This window comes from Mobula birostris, chromosome X (genome assembly GCF_030028105.1).
Source record: "Mobula birostris isolate sMobBir1 chromosome X, sMobBir1.hap1, whole genome shotgun sequence".
In the NCBI taxonomy this organism is placed as follows: domain Eukaryota; kingdom Metazoa; phylum Chordata; class Chondrichthyes; order Myliobatiformes; family Myliobatidae; genus Mobula; species Mobula birostris.
Window position 1 is genome coordinate 70,796,502 of NC_092402.1, and position 15,807 is coordinate 70,812,308.

The 15,807-nt window shown below is 39.7% G+C and overlaps 1 protein-coding gene across 5 annotated transcripts in view; it reads right to left on the reverse strand.

Annotated features, from left to right (window-relative positions):
* LOC140191754 (prostaglandin E synthase 3-like) overlaps nt 1–8,467 on the reverse strand; it is a 40,797-nt gene extending 32,330 nt beyond the window's left edge. The window contains exons 1-2 of one of the 5 annotated variants that reach the window (XM_072249466.1): nt 8,277–8,467; nt 7,118–7,200 (exon numbers count right to left, since the gene is read on the reverse strand). In XM_072249466.1, coding sequence (XP_072105567.1) covers nt 7,118–7,119 — 2 coding nt within the window. In that variant the 5' untranslated portion in view covers nt 7,120–7,200; nt 8,277–8,467. The remainder of the gene's footprint in view (nt 1–7,117; nt 7,201–8,276) is intronic. The other 4 variants (XM_072249465.1, XM_072249463.1, XM_072249464.1 and 1 more) reach the window with 4 other exon arrangements.
* Nucleotides 8,468–15,807: the final 7,340 nt, after the last annotated feature.

The window sequence follows — 15,807 nt, forward strand, 5'->3', positions numbered from 1 at the left end:
TGTTTCACATTGGCACTGGACTCTGTTGGGTTGGGGCACTCAAAATGTTTGGGAACCTCTGAGCTAAATAAATCAGAACCAAGAGATTCAATTACAACATCTGCTGTGTAGTCACTACAGAAATTAACTGCACCAGCAAGGAACCATTATTGCGTGAATAGCAATTTGCTTGTGTATAGCATTTAGGCCCCATGCCTAATTTGATGCACTAACATTATAACAAGCAAATTCAGAATAGCATAACAAATACTCTTACAAGCAGGGCAATTTAGGAAAAAAAGGTAAAAGATAATGGCAACACTTAATCCAAAGGTGCCAAGTAGATTATTGCCTTTGGCATTTCATCATCAGCAAAACTTGAAATATTGAATTACACCAGGGAAAGCTATTAATAATGAAAATCTTCTACCAACTCGGTTCCCATATAATCTGTCAATACCCACTTAATACCAATCCCAACCTGAAAGAGACAGGTGCCTATTTCTGCCCCCATAGCTAGCTACTATGACTGAGACTTTTGCTGGTCAACTATACATCAATTTTTATATGTCAATAATAAACACAATTTTGTGGTAGTTACACTTTTTTTGTGGTAATTACAATTTTGTGGAAGCTAATACTTCCTTGCTGCACTTATCCATCTTCAATGTGGAGCACAGCAGGAGATTCACCTGGCAAATGTCACATCTTTCCTCTCCCTCACCTTCATTTCAACAGAAGTGCCCAACTGTTTTAAAGCTCAACCTCAATCCCTTACCTTCTTGAAGAAAATTCTCTCCAGAAATCAAGACTTCAATGCAGGCATTATTCTGCTCTTTTTTGGTACTTATACTGTCACAGAAGCCAAGAACAAAGAGCAAACTAACTTAGCCAAGCTGGTAAGATTTTTTTCTTTGAACTTGTGGGACGGAAGATGCAGGAAGACCTTTCACGGCTATAAATAGCATAGGTGTGCAAAGCACCATTTCTCAAATCCACAGAAACTGCAAATTTCCAATACTCAATTCCTAATTAGAGGTGTATACAACAGTACTGACATTAACTGGCCATAGCTGACACTTGCTGTCAAAGCCTGTTAATGAACACACTTGCTGTCAAAGCCTGTTAATGAACACACTTGCTGTCAAAGCCTGTTAATGAACAATGGCAACCTGGATGATATCAGCTGTCAGGCACCGGTGGAAGAGAACCCATCAAGAATCATCCAGCGAAATCAGAGTGAAATTGAAGACAATTAAAAATACACAAAAATCCAGAAGCAACAGTAGAAAATGCGAGACAAGCTTCAGTGGTGGAGAAAGAGTATATGTTCAGGACAACCAGAGCAGAGGATTTTGTGAAACTGCTGATTACAAGTCTAGTCTTCATTACAGTTTAATACCTGGATTTAAAACCTAGATTCTGTACTCATCTCAAAACAATCGTTTTTGTGCAGAGACCATTGAGCCATTTACTCTACTAGATTTTGCTAAATGCAACATTTTGGGAAAGTGTTCCTATTTAATCAGTCTATATACAGCACTTAAAAATTCAAGCAGCTCAAACAGTAAACCTAAAAACATTTAGTTTACTTCCTGGATCATTTCGATATCAAAATGGGGTGGCTCAGGTACAATAATGTCTAATATAAAATGCTAATGCCCTATAAAATGCCTTAATTTAAAATTCTCCAATTTAAGTTCTGATGAAGTATACAGAAGACAGTCTGATAGAAGTAAAATCAAACTAGAATATTGAGAGGAATGTGTATTGACAAGAAAGCTAAAATGTGGAAAAAGAAAAATAAAGATAATCAAAGTCATGCACACAGCCAGCAATATTTTAATGTTAGTTCATTAGAGATCACCAGCTTAGTAAAGAGGATTGTTTGAACCCGATCATGCATCTCAATTGATAAAAAATAAATAATGTGAATGAAGCCACAGCCTTATTGTTTTCTAAAAGTACACAAGAATGCAGAGAGGACAAACCAGCAAATGAGGATGGAATTCTGTTTTTCAAAGGGCAAATCATGAAAAAAAAATCACACAAAAGATAGAAAACAAGGGTATGCTTCAGTCCAGATCAAAATAACTTGCAACTGCATTTTATCTATAGAGAGGTGGGAAGCTACAAGATTAAAAAAAAGGAACATTACAAAATGTAATCCAATCTCAAACAAGATGTAACAAAATGTAATCTGGCTACTAGTTAACAATGTAGGATAAAAAAAGATACTTGAAAACATCCTCTTTGGAGGACTTTTGACAAAAATAATGATGTAGAATCAGGGGACAGAAATAAGTTGGCTACAAAAGTAAAAACAAGGGCAATTAAGCAGACTTGCAAAATGTTTGCAATGCATGGTGGGAATCAAATACAATTTCTAAATGGGAAGTGCTTTCAAAAACATAACATTTACCTTGATTTTCTTACAGAGGATACCAGAATTGAACTCGGAACTCTGGATCACGCTGAGCTGTAATAGTGCCATGCTAACCATTACGCAAAAGTTAGGCAATTTCATCATAACCATGGATAAAAACTGAATAGCATAAGGAAATGAAATGGTCAAGGACCAGAGATACGCGGCCCAAATACTCCAAATGTGGTCTAACATCTTAAAGCCTCAGCAGCACATCCTTCCTTGTATATTCTAGTACTCTTGAAATTCATTCTAACATTGCATTTTGCCTTCATTACTGCCAACTCAACCTGCAAGTTAATCTTAAGGGAAGCCTTAAAAGGTCCCTTTGCACCTCCAATTTCTCTCCCGTTTAAGTCCAGGGCTTTATTCTTCCTATCAATGTACATAAGGAAGTATGTGCTTATGCTGTATCCCATCTACTTCCTCACACTCTAACCTGCACCAAGGTCCTCTACAGATTCCTGCCACCTCAACACTACCCATTCCTCCACTCATCACATAAAACATACACAACCTATACCAGATGAGTTTGAGCAAATACTCAGAATGAAGGAAAGTTTTTAAGGCAAATGTATTCCTGCTTGCAGGAAGACAACTGTTGCTAGATGTATGAGAATAATGGAACTGAATGCTAAAACTAAACCTAAGGAGTAATGCTTCATAACAGTAAAGCTAGTAATCAGGTCAAATCTTTAAATTAAGTTATATTTTGCAAAGCCCAACCATTGGTAGATTCAGTCACAACATACTCAATATTTAAAATCCCACTTTACAATTAGAATTAAAAGGCATCCGTTAGTCTTGCGAGACCATGGATCTGCGCCTGGAAAGTTTTCACTGGGTAAGGTTGTATGGAAGACCGGCAGTTGCCCATGCTGCAAGTCTCCCCTCTCCACGACACCAATGTTGTCCAAGGGAAGGGCATTAGGACCCATACAGCTTGGCACCAGTGTCGTCGCAGAGCAATATGTGATTAAGTGCCTTGCTCAAGGACACAACACACTGCCTCGGCTGGGGCTCAAACTCACGCAAGTCGCTAGTCAAATGCCTTAACCACTTGGCCATGTGCCCACACAATTAGAATATCTGCAAATAAATCCCCAAAATATCACATTAAGTGCTTTCCTTCAATGTAATTAATGTGAAAATCAATTGTGAAAAATGCTATATGATCACCAAATGAAATGGCTAGTTTATGGTGCATTTATACAAATTTCCAAAGAACTGGGTCTCATTATTGTAGAGACAATGCTGAGGCTGTGAGGAGGTTCCATTTCCACAGCATCAGGTCCACTTAAATCTGCACATAAGGCTAATACATTTTAAGTTGATGTCAGGTACCAACTACATTTGATATTGACCAAGGATAGATAAGATTAGGATAGATAGATACACAAGATTTAAATAGATACACATTTTAAAGACTCAACTCTAACCCTACATCTACTAGCAAATAGCAGTACTTTTTTCTGCATGCACCAGGTTTTTAAGCATTTCAAGTTTCTGGTGGAAGTTGAAATAATGACTCAGATAAGTAGCCTGATAGAATTCTAATGTGGATTTGACAAAGACAGTATAAAGCACATGCATTCTTAGTTCTTTTTAATATCCATAGCCATTAGATCCAAAGACTTTACAAAGCTTTCAACCTCATTGTCATAGGTACAACTTTCAAGAGATTTGGGGCAAATTGGGGGAGAGGAGTTGATGGGGATGCAACAGGAAAAATATGATCAGTAGAATGGGTGTATGATGGCAGGGTGTGAACACAATGGCTGAAAGATCTATTCCCATGCTGCATGACTATTCATTTCCCTCCTTGGACCCTTTAGGAAATAGAAATTATTGCAAACAAACTAAATGTGTATAATACTTCAAAAAATGCATGAAGCTAGAAAATGTTGAGAGCATAATCTGGTGTGCTATTCCCAAGTAGACCTATCAAAATATATAAGGAGCAATAGCATCTTTGACAAAAAAAAACTGTTTTAATGCAGGAACTGTCACACAAAAGATGTCCCAAGAGATTAACAACCAAGGAAGTATTTTTCAGGTGTAATGTAAAATGCACGAGTCAATTTATACACAGAAACATGATGTTGAGATAAATTTTTTATAGATACATTGGTTGAGATATACTGACACAAGTAAAAGCACCCTTGCTTTTCATAGGACTGCCATGGGATGAGTTGATGGAGTCCAAGTTTAATATCCATGAAATAACAAACATAATACACGTGACTTAATCTGTAGCTCAAATGAGTTTATTTCAGAACTATTAAGCCACTGTAGTGTCACATGTCAATTGTTAATTACCAATTTCCTTAAGGTAGCAAGGGATGAATCTGGCATGCAAGCTGAAGCCATAAGTCATTTTCAAAATCACTCCACAGGAATGAAAAAGAAATGTAGCCATCCCCCTCATTTGTTCTCATCTACTCCAGTCATAACAAATGATTTTTTGCAAAGACGTAACTAACTACAAATGAGGGCAGTGCAGTTGACGTAGATTACATGGCTTTAATCCCCACATGGAACATTGACCTAAATAGAGCTAATGGGATCCAATGCAGAGCAATGGAAGAATTTTATTCCAAAATTGCACTTTGGGAAAACCAGGATAGGACATACCCAATGACAGGTTCCTCATTCTCTAAAGCCCAACATCAGTTAGACAATAGTAAAGGCAGCATATCAGATGCCGTCTTTCATAGTTGAACGTAGAATACAAGAGCAGAGAGGTTATGCTACAGTCTTATAAAACATCGGTGAGGCCACTCTAGAACATAATGTGCAGTTTCGGTCACCACATTGCAGAAAATACTTGATTACTCTGGTAAAGTTGCAGGATGATGTTGCTGTTCTCCAACATGTTGGTTGGGTTGGACTTTTGAGTTATTTTTAGTTATGAGGCTGGAAGGTGGAGGGGGTGGGTCTGAAGAAAACCTGATGAAGGTGTGCAAAATTATAGAGTATATAGCGTAGAATCTGGAACACACTGCTTGACAGGGCAGTGGGGACACTCTCCTATTAAAGTTTCATTATGGCACTTGAATTGCCATGGCATAGATGTTGATGGATCAAGTGCTAGGATTAGCATTGATGGGTACTTGGTCAGCACAGACACCAGGCCCGTTTCTGTATTGTATGACCATGACCAACCTTTAACTTATCAGAATCAAGGTTATTATCACTGGCATGCATCGTGAAATTTGTTAACTTAGCAGCAGCAGCAGTAAAATGTATGATAATATAGAAGGGGGAAAATAAATAAATGTTATTAAATAGTTAAATTTAAAACAGTGCAAAACAAATAATATTTTAAAAAGTCAGATTCTGTTCATGGGTTCAATGTCCATTTAGGACCTGGGTGTGGCTTAATAATGGACACTGTCTATCTGAGGCACTGCTTCTTGAAGATGTCTTAGATACTACGGAGGCTAGTACCCAAGATGGAGCTGACTAATCTTACAACTTATTTGAAGAATGTGACATGTAAAAGTGGAGCTAGCAAGCCCAGTGACACGATGTATCTTGAGTTCTAAAGTTTTTATTTAACATTATAAAATGTCAATGTAAAGGCAATTGAAAAATAGAGCTGAAGGTTCAGGAAAAACCCCAAGAATGGGTAAGACACTGGATGAATGGTTGATAAACATACACAAGTCTATAAGGAGACGAGACAGTACTAAGAAGATGTCTTAGGGTTTGGAACTGACAGTAACTTTTTCTATTTAATATGAATAACAAAGTTTCAGGAGCAATATTCCAAACAACTCCACTTCAAGAGGTACAGCAATTAAAGTTAGCATAAACAAGTGAATATCTCAGAGAATATCCAAGTATCTAGAAACACAGATAAAGTTTTAATGTAGGTATATGTAATGTCTCAGTGGTTTGTGTTTAATTAGTATGAAGCCAAAAGCTACAGGAACCACCCCCCCCCCGAAAATACTGATAAAACAATGAACTATCTAATGTAGAGATTTTTTAAAAAATCAAGTTCATGGCTTTTAAAGTATATGAACAGAAGATCAGTAGCACTCAAGAAGAAATGTCTAATGCTATACTGTCACATCACTTAAAAGATCAGAGCATTCTATATGCATGTCCATATGACTAACGCCAAATGTTTAAGCACTTGTCTCTGAGAATTGACAGTTCAGGTAGGATTTGTTCACAGCATCCTTGTTAGTCACACCATAGTCTGTAACCATTTACTGCAAGGAAAGACTGAACCTTTAGACTCCCAAGCTAAAAATCAACTAATTTAAAGTGGGAGCATTATACCCCCTCACTTCACTCCAGATCTCCCCCACGCCTACAAAGCCAACAGCCTTTCTTTTTACCTCAATGTCTCACAATCAATGAATTCCTCCACATCCTTGCAAAAAAACCGGATCGCTCCCACCTTAAAAACCTTATTCACCAAATGCAGATAAACTGTACTGCAAAAAAAAACACGAACAACACCTGGGGCGTAATTCCTCGTCATAAGTACGTTACCTTATACATTATCGACCCACACGCAATGCACCATATCTAACTAATCAGAATAGGTATCCCAAGCTTGGGACTTAATGCCGAATATATGGAAACTATAAATAGAAATTAAACACTTGCGGTCCTTCGATGGTTCTGGATATATTGCGTGTGCGAGAACAGCCCTGGTAAAGCATGCGCGGACGTACGCAGAAAACACGCACGCACATAGAACAAACGTGTCTACAATTCAAGCAGTGGGTGTCCTGGGAGCAATTCCGCCGCTTGCAACAATCACGGAAGAGAGATACCTAGTGAACAGAAAATAGAGAATGGATACATAATCGCACGAGGTGTTTTAAAGGCAAGGGCACCGAGTAAAACCTAGGGGGTTGGGCCCATCCAGTTAGGGCTGCGATAATGGCGGTTTCTTCGACATTGCGCAACAGCTTTCACCAGCGGCTACTCAAGTCTAATTCTTCCTTCCCCAAGCCTAAAAAGGGGCGAATAAGCCTCATTAACTATTTGGTGGCCGCCATTGTTCCATCAAAAAGTCGCCGCTGTTGAAAGATAAGTGAGGGAGGAGAGGCTAGGGTTTTTTTTGTTTAAAGTAATCACCAAATTCCTGCTGCGAGTGCGCGCCCGCGCGCGACAGACAGAAATTTCTAGAAGCCGCGCGCGGTTCTTAAACCTTTTCAGAACAGCACAGCGCCCCAATTTTGCTGCCGAGAACAAGAGATACACAAGGAAAGGAAACACAAATGATTACATAGAGTTTATTAAAGAGAGGGATGGTCCCACAGACTTTTTTTTTAAAACCGGAAGGGGCCAGGTGGAAAAGTCTATTCTTTTTGCGCTGGAACCTGCTTCGGTCCCGCAAGGTTGTGTGCCACTTGGCTCTCACTTGTGTGGCAAGCCAAAAACTGTTTAGACCCCTACCCTTTAACTACCGAAACACTAACCAGCTACAATGCATTGTAACAACCGAAGGTTACACATTCAGAACTACAAGACAATTTAGACCTTTCAAGTATCCGTCCCCATCTCTGTCTCACCTAACATGACTGACAACTGCACGCGGGTAAAATTCTCCCGGATTCGTTTTACATACAGGGCTTATTTAAAAATCACAAGCATTCGCTGAAGCACAGGCAATGTTTTGCTGCAGAGAGAGAAAAAAAGTGTTCCTCATCTTTTACCTTCAATTCCAGTTGCAACCTAACAGATGCTTATTCCCCCGCTTTCGTGTTTTTTTGAGGGGCATGAAACAAGCAATGGCCTAGCAGGGCGAAAAAGCGCCCGGCTACCACCGCTCACCCTCCTATACAATACCCTCCACAAGCAGAATAAAGCGTCATCGGGCGGGCGAAGTTGAGCCATTACTCACATGCTTGTCGTGGTTAAGCTCTTCTAGAGTGCAAGGAGCTCGCAATACAAGTGGCGTCAGGACAACCGCGCTCTGGCTTTTTTTTCCCCTCCTCTCTCCCTCACCCAAAGTGACGCAGCACGCGTTCACTCTGCCGCTCGCTATGGTTACCAAATTAATCTGACGTCCGCGCCCCAGATCGTCGAATGGATTGGTCGGCTTTGCGTACACTGCTCAAACTGCGGGACGTCCTGTCTTCGCCAAAGCGTCAATCAAGTCTGTGCGTTTGTGCACAGCTAGTAAATGCGCCTACCCGTTCGCAGTTAATGATTCAGGAGCAACAGCAGTAACAGAATTTTGTTTCCCCTCGTTTTAAACACCAAATATTCATTTAGCACTTCTGCTCTGCTTCATTGATCATCGGCGTCCATTTTAGTCCCATTCCAGAACTACGATCCAGACCGGCTCTTCTAGTACCAATGGATTGAACTGGATGCCTTAGCAAGGATGGTACAGTGCTATCTGAAGATCGTGAAATTTTCTTTCATGTATACGACCATTGTAGATTGGTAATTAGTTTTGACTGGTGGTCGTGGAACCTTGCTGTGCTCAAAATGGCTGCTTTGACCATTTCCAACATCATGGCAATTGTTTGCCAAATTATACTTGCAATGCAATGTAAGCGCAAACTTTTAATCAAGTAAAACGCTGTTTACATTTATATAATTAATGATGGGCCTGTATAACATGAGATTATCAAATTACGAGAGAAAGATGCATTTTATATAGCATCTTTCACAAGGTCAGGTCCACCGAAAGAATTTCACGACCAAGGAATAGTGATCACTGTTGTAATGTAGACATATGCACAGGTAAACTTCAACAAGTAGCAATGTTTAAAATAAAGATCCATTTGTGACGTTACTTGAGTACAAACTAGGCTACTGGAGACAGCTCCCGTCTTTCAAATAGTGCCGTGTGAGCATTCAGGACTACAGAGTCTCGATAACACCCAGCTACTTCAGTATTGGTAGGAAACCAGTCTTAAGCATTGCTGTTACACAAAACTCCCCAATTCAAATAAAGGTGTATACCAGTATATTAATTCGGGATTACATACTTGTGTGCTGGATCAAACTCCAGACAGGGATCCCACTATCATCCAATGTGCTATTTGGTTAATCAAGAACTGAGATACGGCTCTTTTAGTAATCTTGGCGGGTAAATAATTGACACTATGATTTAACTAAGTTCCTTACTTGTAATAATAGTCTAAGAGAAACTTTTCTTTCTGAAACGACAGTAGAAAATTTACAGTCTATTAAATTTTATCTCCTTGCTTGTTGCCATTAATGGGAATCAGTGAAGTAAAGCTGGATTCAAGATCATGGACGTTTCAGCAATATTGTAGCGAAGAGATGTCACGGTACAAACTCAAGCAAATAGTAACCATTTAGGGTCATCAGTTGAAAGCAAGTCCAGCTGATAGTGCGACCCCAAAAAGGCAGATCATGGCAAAGTTCAAATAGCATCCAATCACAATGACAAATTTGGGACACATTGTGCAAGTCTCAGCAATCATTGCTAAAGTTAAAATACTGCTTGATAAACAAAAGAAGCAACTTCTGTATTGAACTCTGCTGTATCTGAAATCCACCGAATCTCAAACAGTGAAAAATACTGCAAAGTTTGACACTAAATAATGACATATAAATAAATATGCATTTAAGAACATTTAGCTGTAATGAATACAAAACATTTCATACCAAAATTAATTTGTGCCTGAAATGGAGTCACTGGAACCACATGTGGTTAATCACTAGCTTATATTGCAATGCAATGATTCAACACTGATAATTTCACAGCTCAAATTCATTCCTGCATAAAGCCTGTGTGGAATCTGGTGTGAATCCTCTTGAAGACTTGAAAGGCAAAGGAAGTAAAACATATATGGCCAGCATATATCAAAATGGGAAAAGTTTGAAAGCATTCAACAAATAACACTCCTTCCAGAAATATAAACAGAAAATGCTTGAAAAACATTTTACAGATCAGGGAGCATCTGTTGAAAAAGGCAGCATCAACATTTCAGATATACTGCCATTCAAAAACAATCAGGAGGAGAAACAATATACACACATCAAAGTTGCTGGTGAACGCAGCAGGCCAGGCAGCATCTCTAGGAAGAGATACAGTTGACGTTTCAGGCCGAGACCCTTCGTCAGGACTAACTGAAGGAAGAGCTAGTAAGAGATTTGAAAGTGAGAGGGGGAGAGGGGGAGATCCAAAATGATAGGAGAAGACAGGAGGGGGAGGGATGGAGCCAAGAGCTGGACAGTAGATTGGCAAAAGGGATATGAGAGGATCATGGGACAGGAGGTCCGGGAAGAAAGACAAGGGGGGGGACCCAGAGGATGGGCAAGGGGTATAGTCAGAGGGACAGAGGGAGAAAAAGGAGAGTGAGAGAAAGAATGTGTGTATAAAAATAAATAACGGATGGGGTACAAGGGGGAGGTGGGGCATTAGCGGAAGTTTGAGAAGTCAATGTTCATGCCATCAGGTTGGAGGCTACCCAGACGGAATATAAGGTGTTGTTCCTCCAACCTGAGTGTGGCTTCATCTTTACAGTAGAGGAGGCCTTGGATAGACATCAGAATGGGAATGATGCCCCAACCAATCAGGAATCTATCAACTTCCACTTTAGATGTGCCCTCAGACTTGGGGAACTCACCCTCCCAGCTTCAATTCTATTAGAATGCCTGACACCAATTTCAGCCCGTTCCTTGAATAATGAAGGCTACCAAATCAGTCTTCTCCTATCATTTTGGATCTCCCCCTCCCGCTTTCAAATCTCTTACTAGCTCTTCCTTCAGTTAGTCCTGATGAAGGGTCTCGGCCTGAAACGTCGACTGTACCTCTTCCTAGAGATGCTGCCTGGCCTGCTGCGTTCACCAGCAACTTTGATGTGTGTAGCTTGAATTTCCAGCATCTGCAGAATTCCTGTTGTTTGCGTTTTTAAAGAAACAATATAGTCATGGTAGCGGGGAGGGGGGAAGCAATGTATGGAGGTAGGGTGCCATTACTTTTCTCCACCTTCTCTGCTAGGCCAACTTGTTTTCTCTCCATTCCCATTGACTGTTTCTCTTTCCACGGGTGTTGCTCGACATGCTGAGTTTTTCTAGTATTTTATCTTTATTTCAGATTTCTAGTTATCTTCATGTTTAAAAAAAAATTCACACTCCTGCCAGAATTATTTTGAGTTGTGGGATGTGAGATCTCAGCGTGAGCAAAATTCTTCAGGAAGCAGGATGTCAAAAGCTTTTTTTAAAATTAAAAAAAGGCATATAGAATCCATTGTCTTCATGTGCTCCTTAAAGTGCCTTCATGACACTGTTACATTGTAATGTTTCCATTGTACTTGTTTCCTCAACCCCCACATACATGAAGTGCAGCCTCAGGGATTTCAATAGAAATTATCAGCTTCTCTGGAAATACATAATATCAACTGCCATGTAGTACAGCAATTATGTTGCTCTTGAACAAAAATATAAGGTACTGGCAATTCAGATAAGGCTGCTTCTGTGGAAAAAGAACAGAATTAACATCAGATTAGATGCCTGACCTACTGAACACTTCCGGTATTTTCTATTTTATTATTTTAGATTTGCAGCATCTGCAGGTTTTTAAAATTATTTTAATTTGCTCTTTCAACTTATTGACACTTTATAAAAATGGCTAAAGAGAAGATGCAATATGGGCATTCCAATTTCAAATGAACACACCAGACACAGAAGTTAGAAGGGCTGGCTGACACTACCTTTTTCTGACATGAATCTACAAGACATTTACAGATTAACAACTCAATTTAAACTCCAAAATGTGACATACTTGGTCAATCTTTCTTAGAGCAACTGGAATTTTCCATACCTGCTGGGCATTCTATTGCCACTGTGTACCATTTTGACAAAAAGTCACAGCAAGTGCAAAAAAAATCAATAGCTTTCATGGGATGGTGTGCCACACATTCTCTATTTACTATAGGTCAGAAAGATTTTAAAGGTGGCACTGCAACCCAATTTACACATTCACCAACATATAATATCATGAAGATTCATGCAGGTTTTTAAATAAAGGTCTAGAGATTTGCATCCGAGCTACTTCATAGTTTGTGTCAAGGCTAGCCTTCCACTTATACAATGAAACACAGGTTAGTTCTGCAAAATCTATTTACATACTGCAGAAGAGGCTGTCTGCCGTGACTCTGCACTTTAAGCCTTCAGTTATGTGTTATGATATGCACACATTCCATTAATAACTGAAGCCAAGTTGGGCTAGGAGTCAAAATGAACCGTTTCCCAAACGTATGGCAGCAATACACAGCATCGGCAGGTGGGCAAACAAGATGTAAGTATGCACCTAGAATGTTTAATTCATCTTTTCCCCAATTTTAATAATATTAAAAAAGTCAAATCTCCAAGCCCCAAAACACAACTATCATGCAAGTTTCAGTTGCAGTTTTTTGTTTCTGGTTTGTAGATACTCTAGTTAATTATTCTGATTTTAAGCAACATTCCATTGTTGGTCCAAATTTCATTAAAGTTGGTCATATATACGGACTTGATTGGAACAGCCCTATAGAAATAACTCATTACCATCCATATTAGGCAAAACTCTTGGTGAGGAGGAAAGAACATGAAGTTTTTAATATTTGTATCAAAAGCAAATCAAATAATTTAGAAAACACAAGCCCCCCACATTAAAATTCTGCAACATTAACAAAAAGGAAAAATTAAATTGAAGAGGATACCAGGGAAAAAAAGTAGTTTACACCAGAAAATCAGCACCGACTGGGTCTGTGGCTGTGGACTTTCAGGGACTCTGCAGTTAATGTTCTTTGTTATTCATCTGCGTTTTTTTTATTGTTTGCATGATTTGTTCTCCCCCCCCCCCGCCCCCGCACATTCAGTGTTTGATAGTCTTTGCTGTATGGGTTTTTTTAAAAAACAGGTTCTATTATGTTATTTTGTTTTGTGGCTGCCTGCAAGGAGAATCTCAAGGTTGTATACATACTTTAATAATAAATGTACTTTGAACTTTGAAATGAATTTGAGAAAAAAAAAATTAAATGAGGACAAGTTACGTGGAGGGTTCAAAAATTCTGAACAGTTCTATCAATTGCAAAAGGAATTGGCAGAATATAACAGAAAACAATACAGCTGTATTCTAATTTTATCCCAATGCAAAAATCATCTTCATTTCAATAATTCATTTCACAGAAATAAAAGCCATCTCCCTTCCTCCCTCACCTAGAACCCATGACCCCAACCATATGTACAATTCTTATGCACATGCTTAAATAGCAAATCCACAGTATTACAGCTCAGCTCCACAGCTAAGCAAAATTTCACCGTGGACACAAAAAGCCAAAGAGCTCATTTCTGTTTTGTACTGTATGACCCCAGATCAGGGTTACGTGAAGCTGTCGGAGCAGATAGATGGTTGTATGACCAGTTGGTGCATATCACAAGTCCTGCTTATGCAACCATTGATGGCAGGTAAACAATCTCTGAAGTGTATTAATAATGGCTGGGGTCACCCATTTTGTAAAGACACTGTTCACAGCACATAACAAATGAACTGTATTGACTATGCCTCAACACTGCCCATGGCAGATGAGTCTTTTCTGGTCAGGATCATTGGATGTCAACTATTCAAAATTCAGACCAATATTCAAACAATATTTTACAATAGCCACTCATTAGCATTCATTTAAGGGGTTGAATATACAAACAAGGTTGTAATGTGGAGACTTTATAAGGCATTGATCAGACCACACTTGGAATGTGGTGAGCAGTTTGGGCCCCTTGTGTAAGAAAGGGTGTGCTGGCATTGGATAGGGTCCAGAGGAGGTTCACAAGAATGATCTCAGGAATGGAAGTGTTTACATATGAGGAACACATTTGTTTGATGGCCCTGGGTCTGTACTCTAATGGAGTTTAGAAGAATGAAAAGGATCTAATTCAAATCTATCAGACATTGAAAGGCTTAGATAATGTTTGTTTCCAACAGTGGGGGGGGGGGGGGGAGCCTTGAAAAAGAGGGCACAGCCTCAGAATACAAGGGTGACCCTTTAGAAATGAGGAGGAGGAATGTGTAATTGGCAGGTTACTTGGTAGTGTGGAGGAGCAGAGGGACCTGGGGATACATGTCCACAGATCCCTGAAAGTTGCCTCACAGGTGGATAGGGTAGTTAAGAAAGCTTATGCGGTGTTAGCCTTCATAAATCGAGGGATAGAGTTTAAGAGTCGCAATGTAATGATGCAGCTCTATAAAACTCTGGTTAGGCCACACTTGGAGTACTGTGTCCAGTTCTGGTCGCCTCACTATAGGAAGGATGTGGAAGCATTGCAAAGGGTACAGAGGAGATTTACCAGGATGCTGCCTGGTTTAGAGAGTATGGATTATGATCAGAGATTAAGGGAGCTAGGACTTCTCCCTTTGGAGAGGAGGAGGATGAAAGGAGACATGATAGAGGTGTACAAGATAATAAGAGGAATAGATAGAGTGGATAGCCAGCGCCTCTTCCCCAGGGCACCACTGCTCAATACAAAAGGACATGGCTTTAAGGTAAGGGGTGGGAAGTTCAAGGGAGATATTAGAGGAAGGTTTTTTACTCAGAGAGTGGTTGGTGCGTGGAATGCACTGCCTGAGTCAGTGGTGGAGGCAGATACACTCGTGAAGTTTAAGACGCTACTAGGCAGGTATATGGAAGAATTTAAGGTGGGGGGTTATATGGGAGGCAGTGTTTGAGGGTCGGCACAACACTGTAGGCCGAAGGGCCTGTACTGTGCTGTGCTGTACTATTCTATGTTCTTTAGCCAGAGGGAAGTGAATATGTGGATTCATTGCCACAGAAGGCTATGGAGGCCAAGTCATTGGGCATATTTAAAGCAGAGGTTGATAGGTTCTTCTGAGAGGAAGCCAACATGAAGAAAGCCCTAAATACTCGAGACAGAGGACATTCATTGCTGCCCTAGACACCAGCAGCATTCAGGCAGTTTTTAAAAACAAAAATGATAGGCTCTTGGTGTTGTAGTGTGGATGAAATTACCAGAGAGACAGAGTTACTGGTAAATACAAAGCAGCTTCTGTATCCGACACAACAAGGTACAGCAGACATCATACGGACAGAGACGCTTTCTGTAGAAAGGTCTGCTAGCCCAATGTGGGCTCAATATTTATATGCTAAACACAAAAGGCACTTACTACTTACAAAGTTATAAGTTATAAACAATGCATAGACAATGCTTCCTTTTGAAGCTACGTACAAACATCACACTTTCTGACTTCATCCTTTCCTTCCGACGCCAACATGTCCTGGGCTGGTACTCACAGCCTTTAGGAATGCAAGTTAAATCCACAATACATTTATTTGGTACTTTACGTGCTAACATAGAGGACAATTCATATTAATAAATTATAGATAAAACTGTCTTCAAAACTACAGTATCCGGTCAAACTACGGCATCAGCAGCATCTGGTATTCACAGCT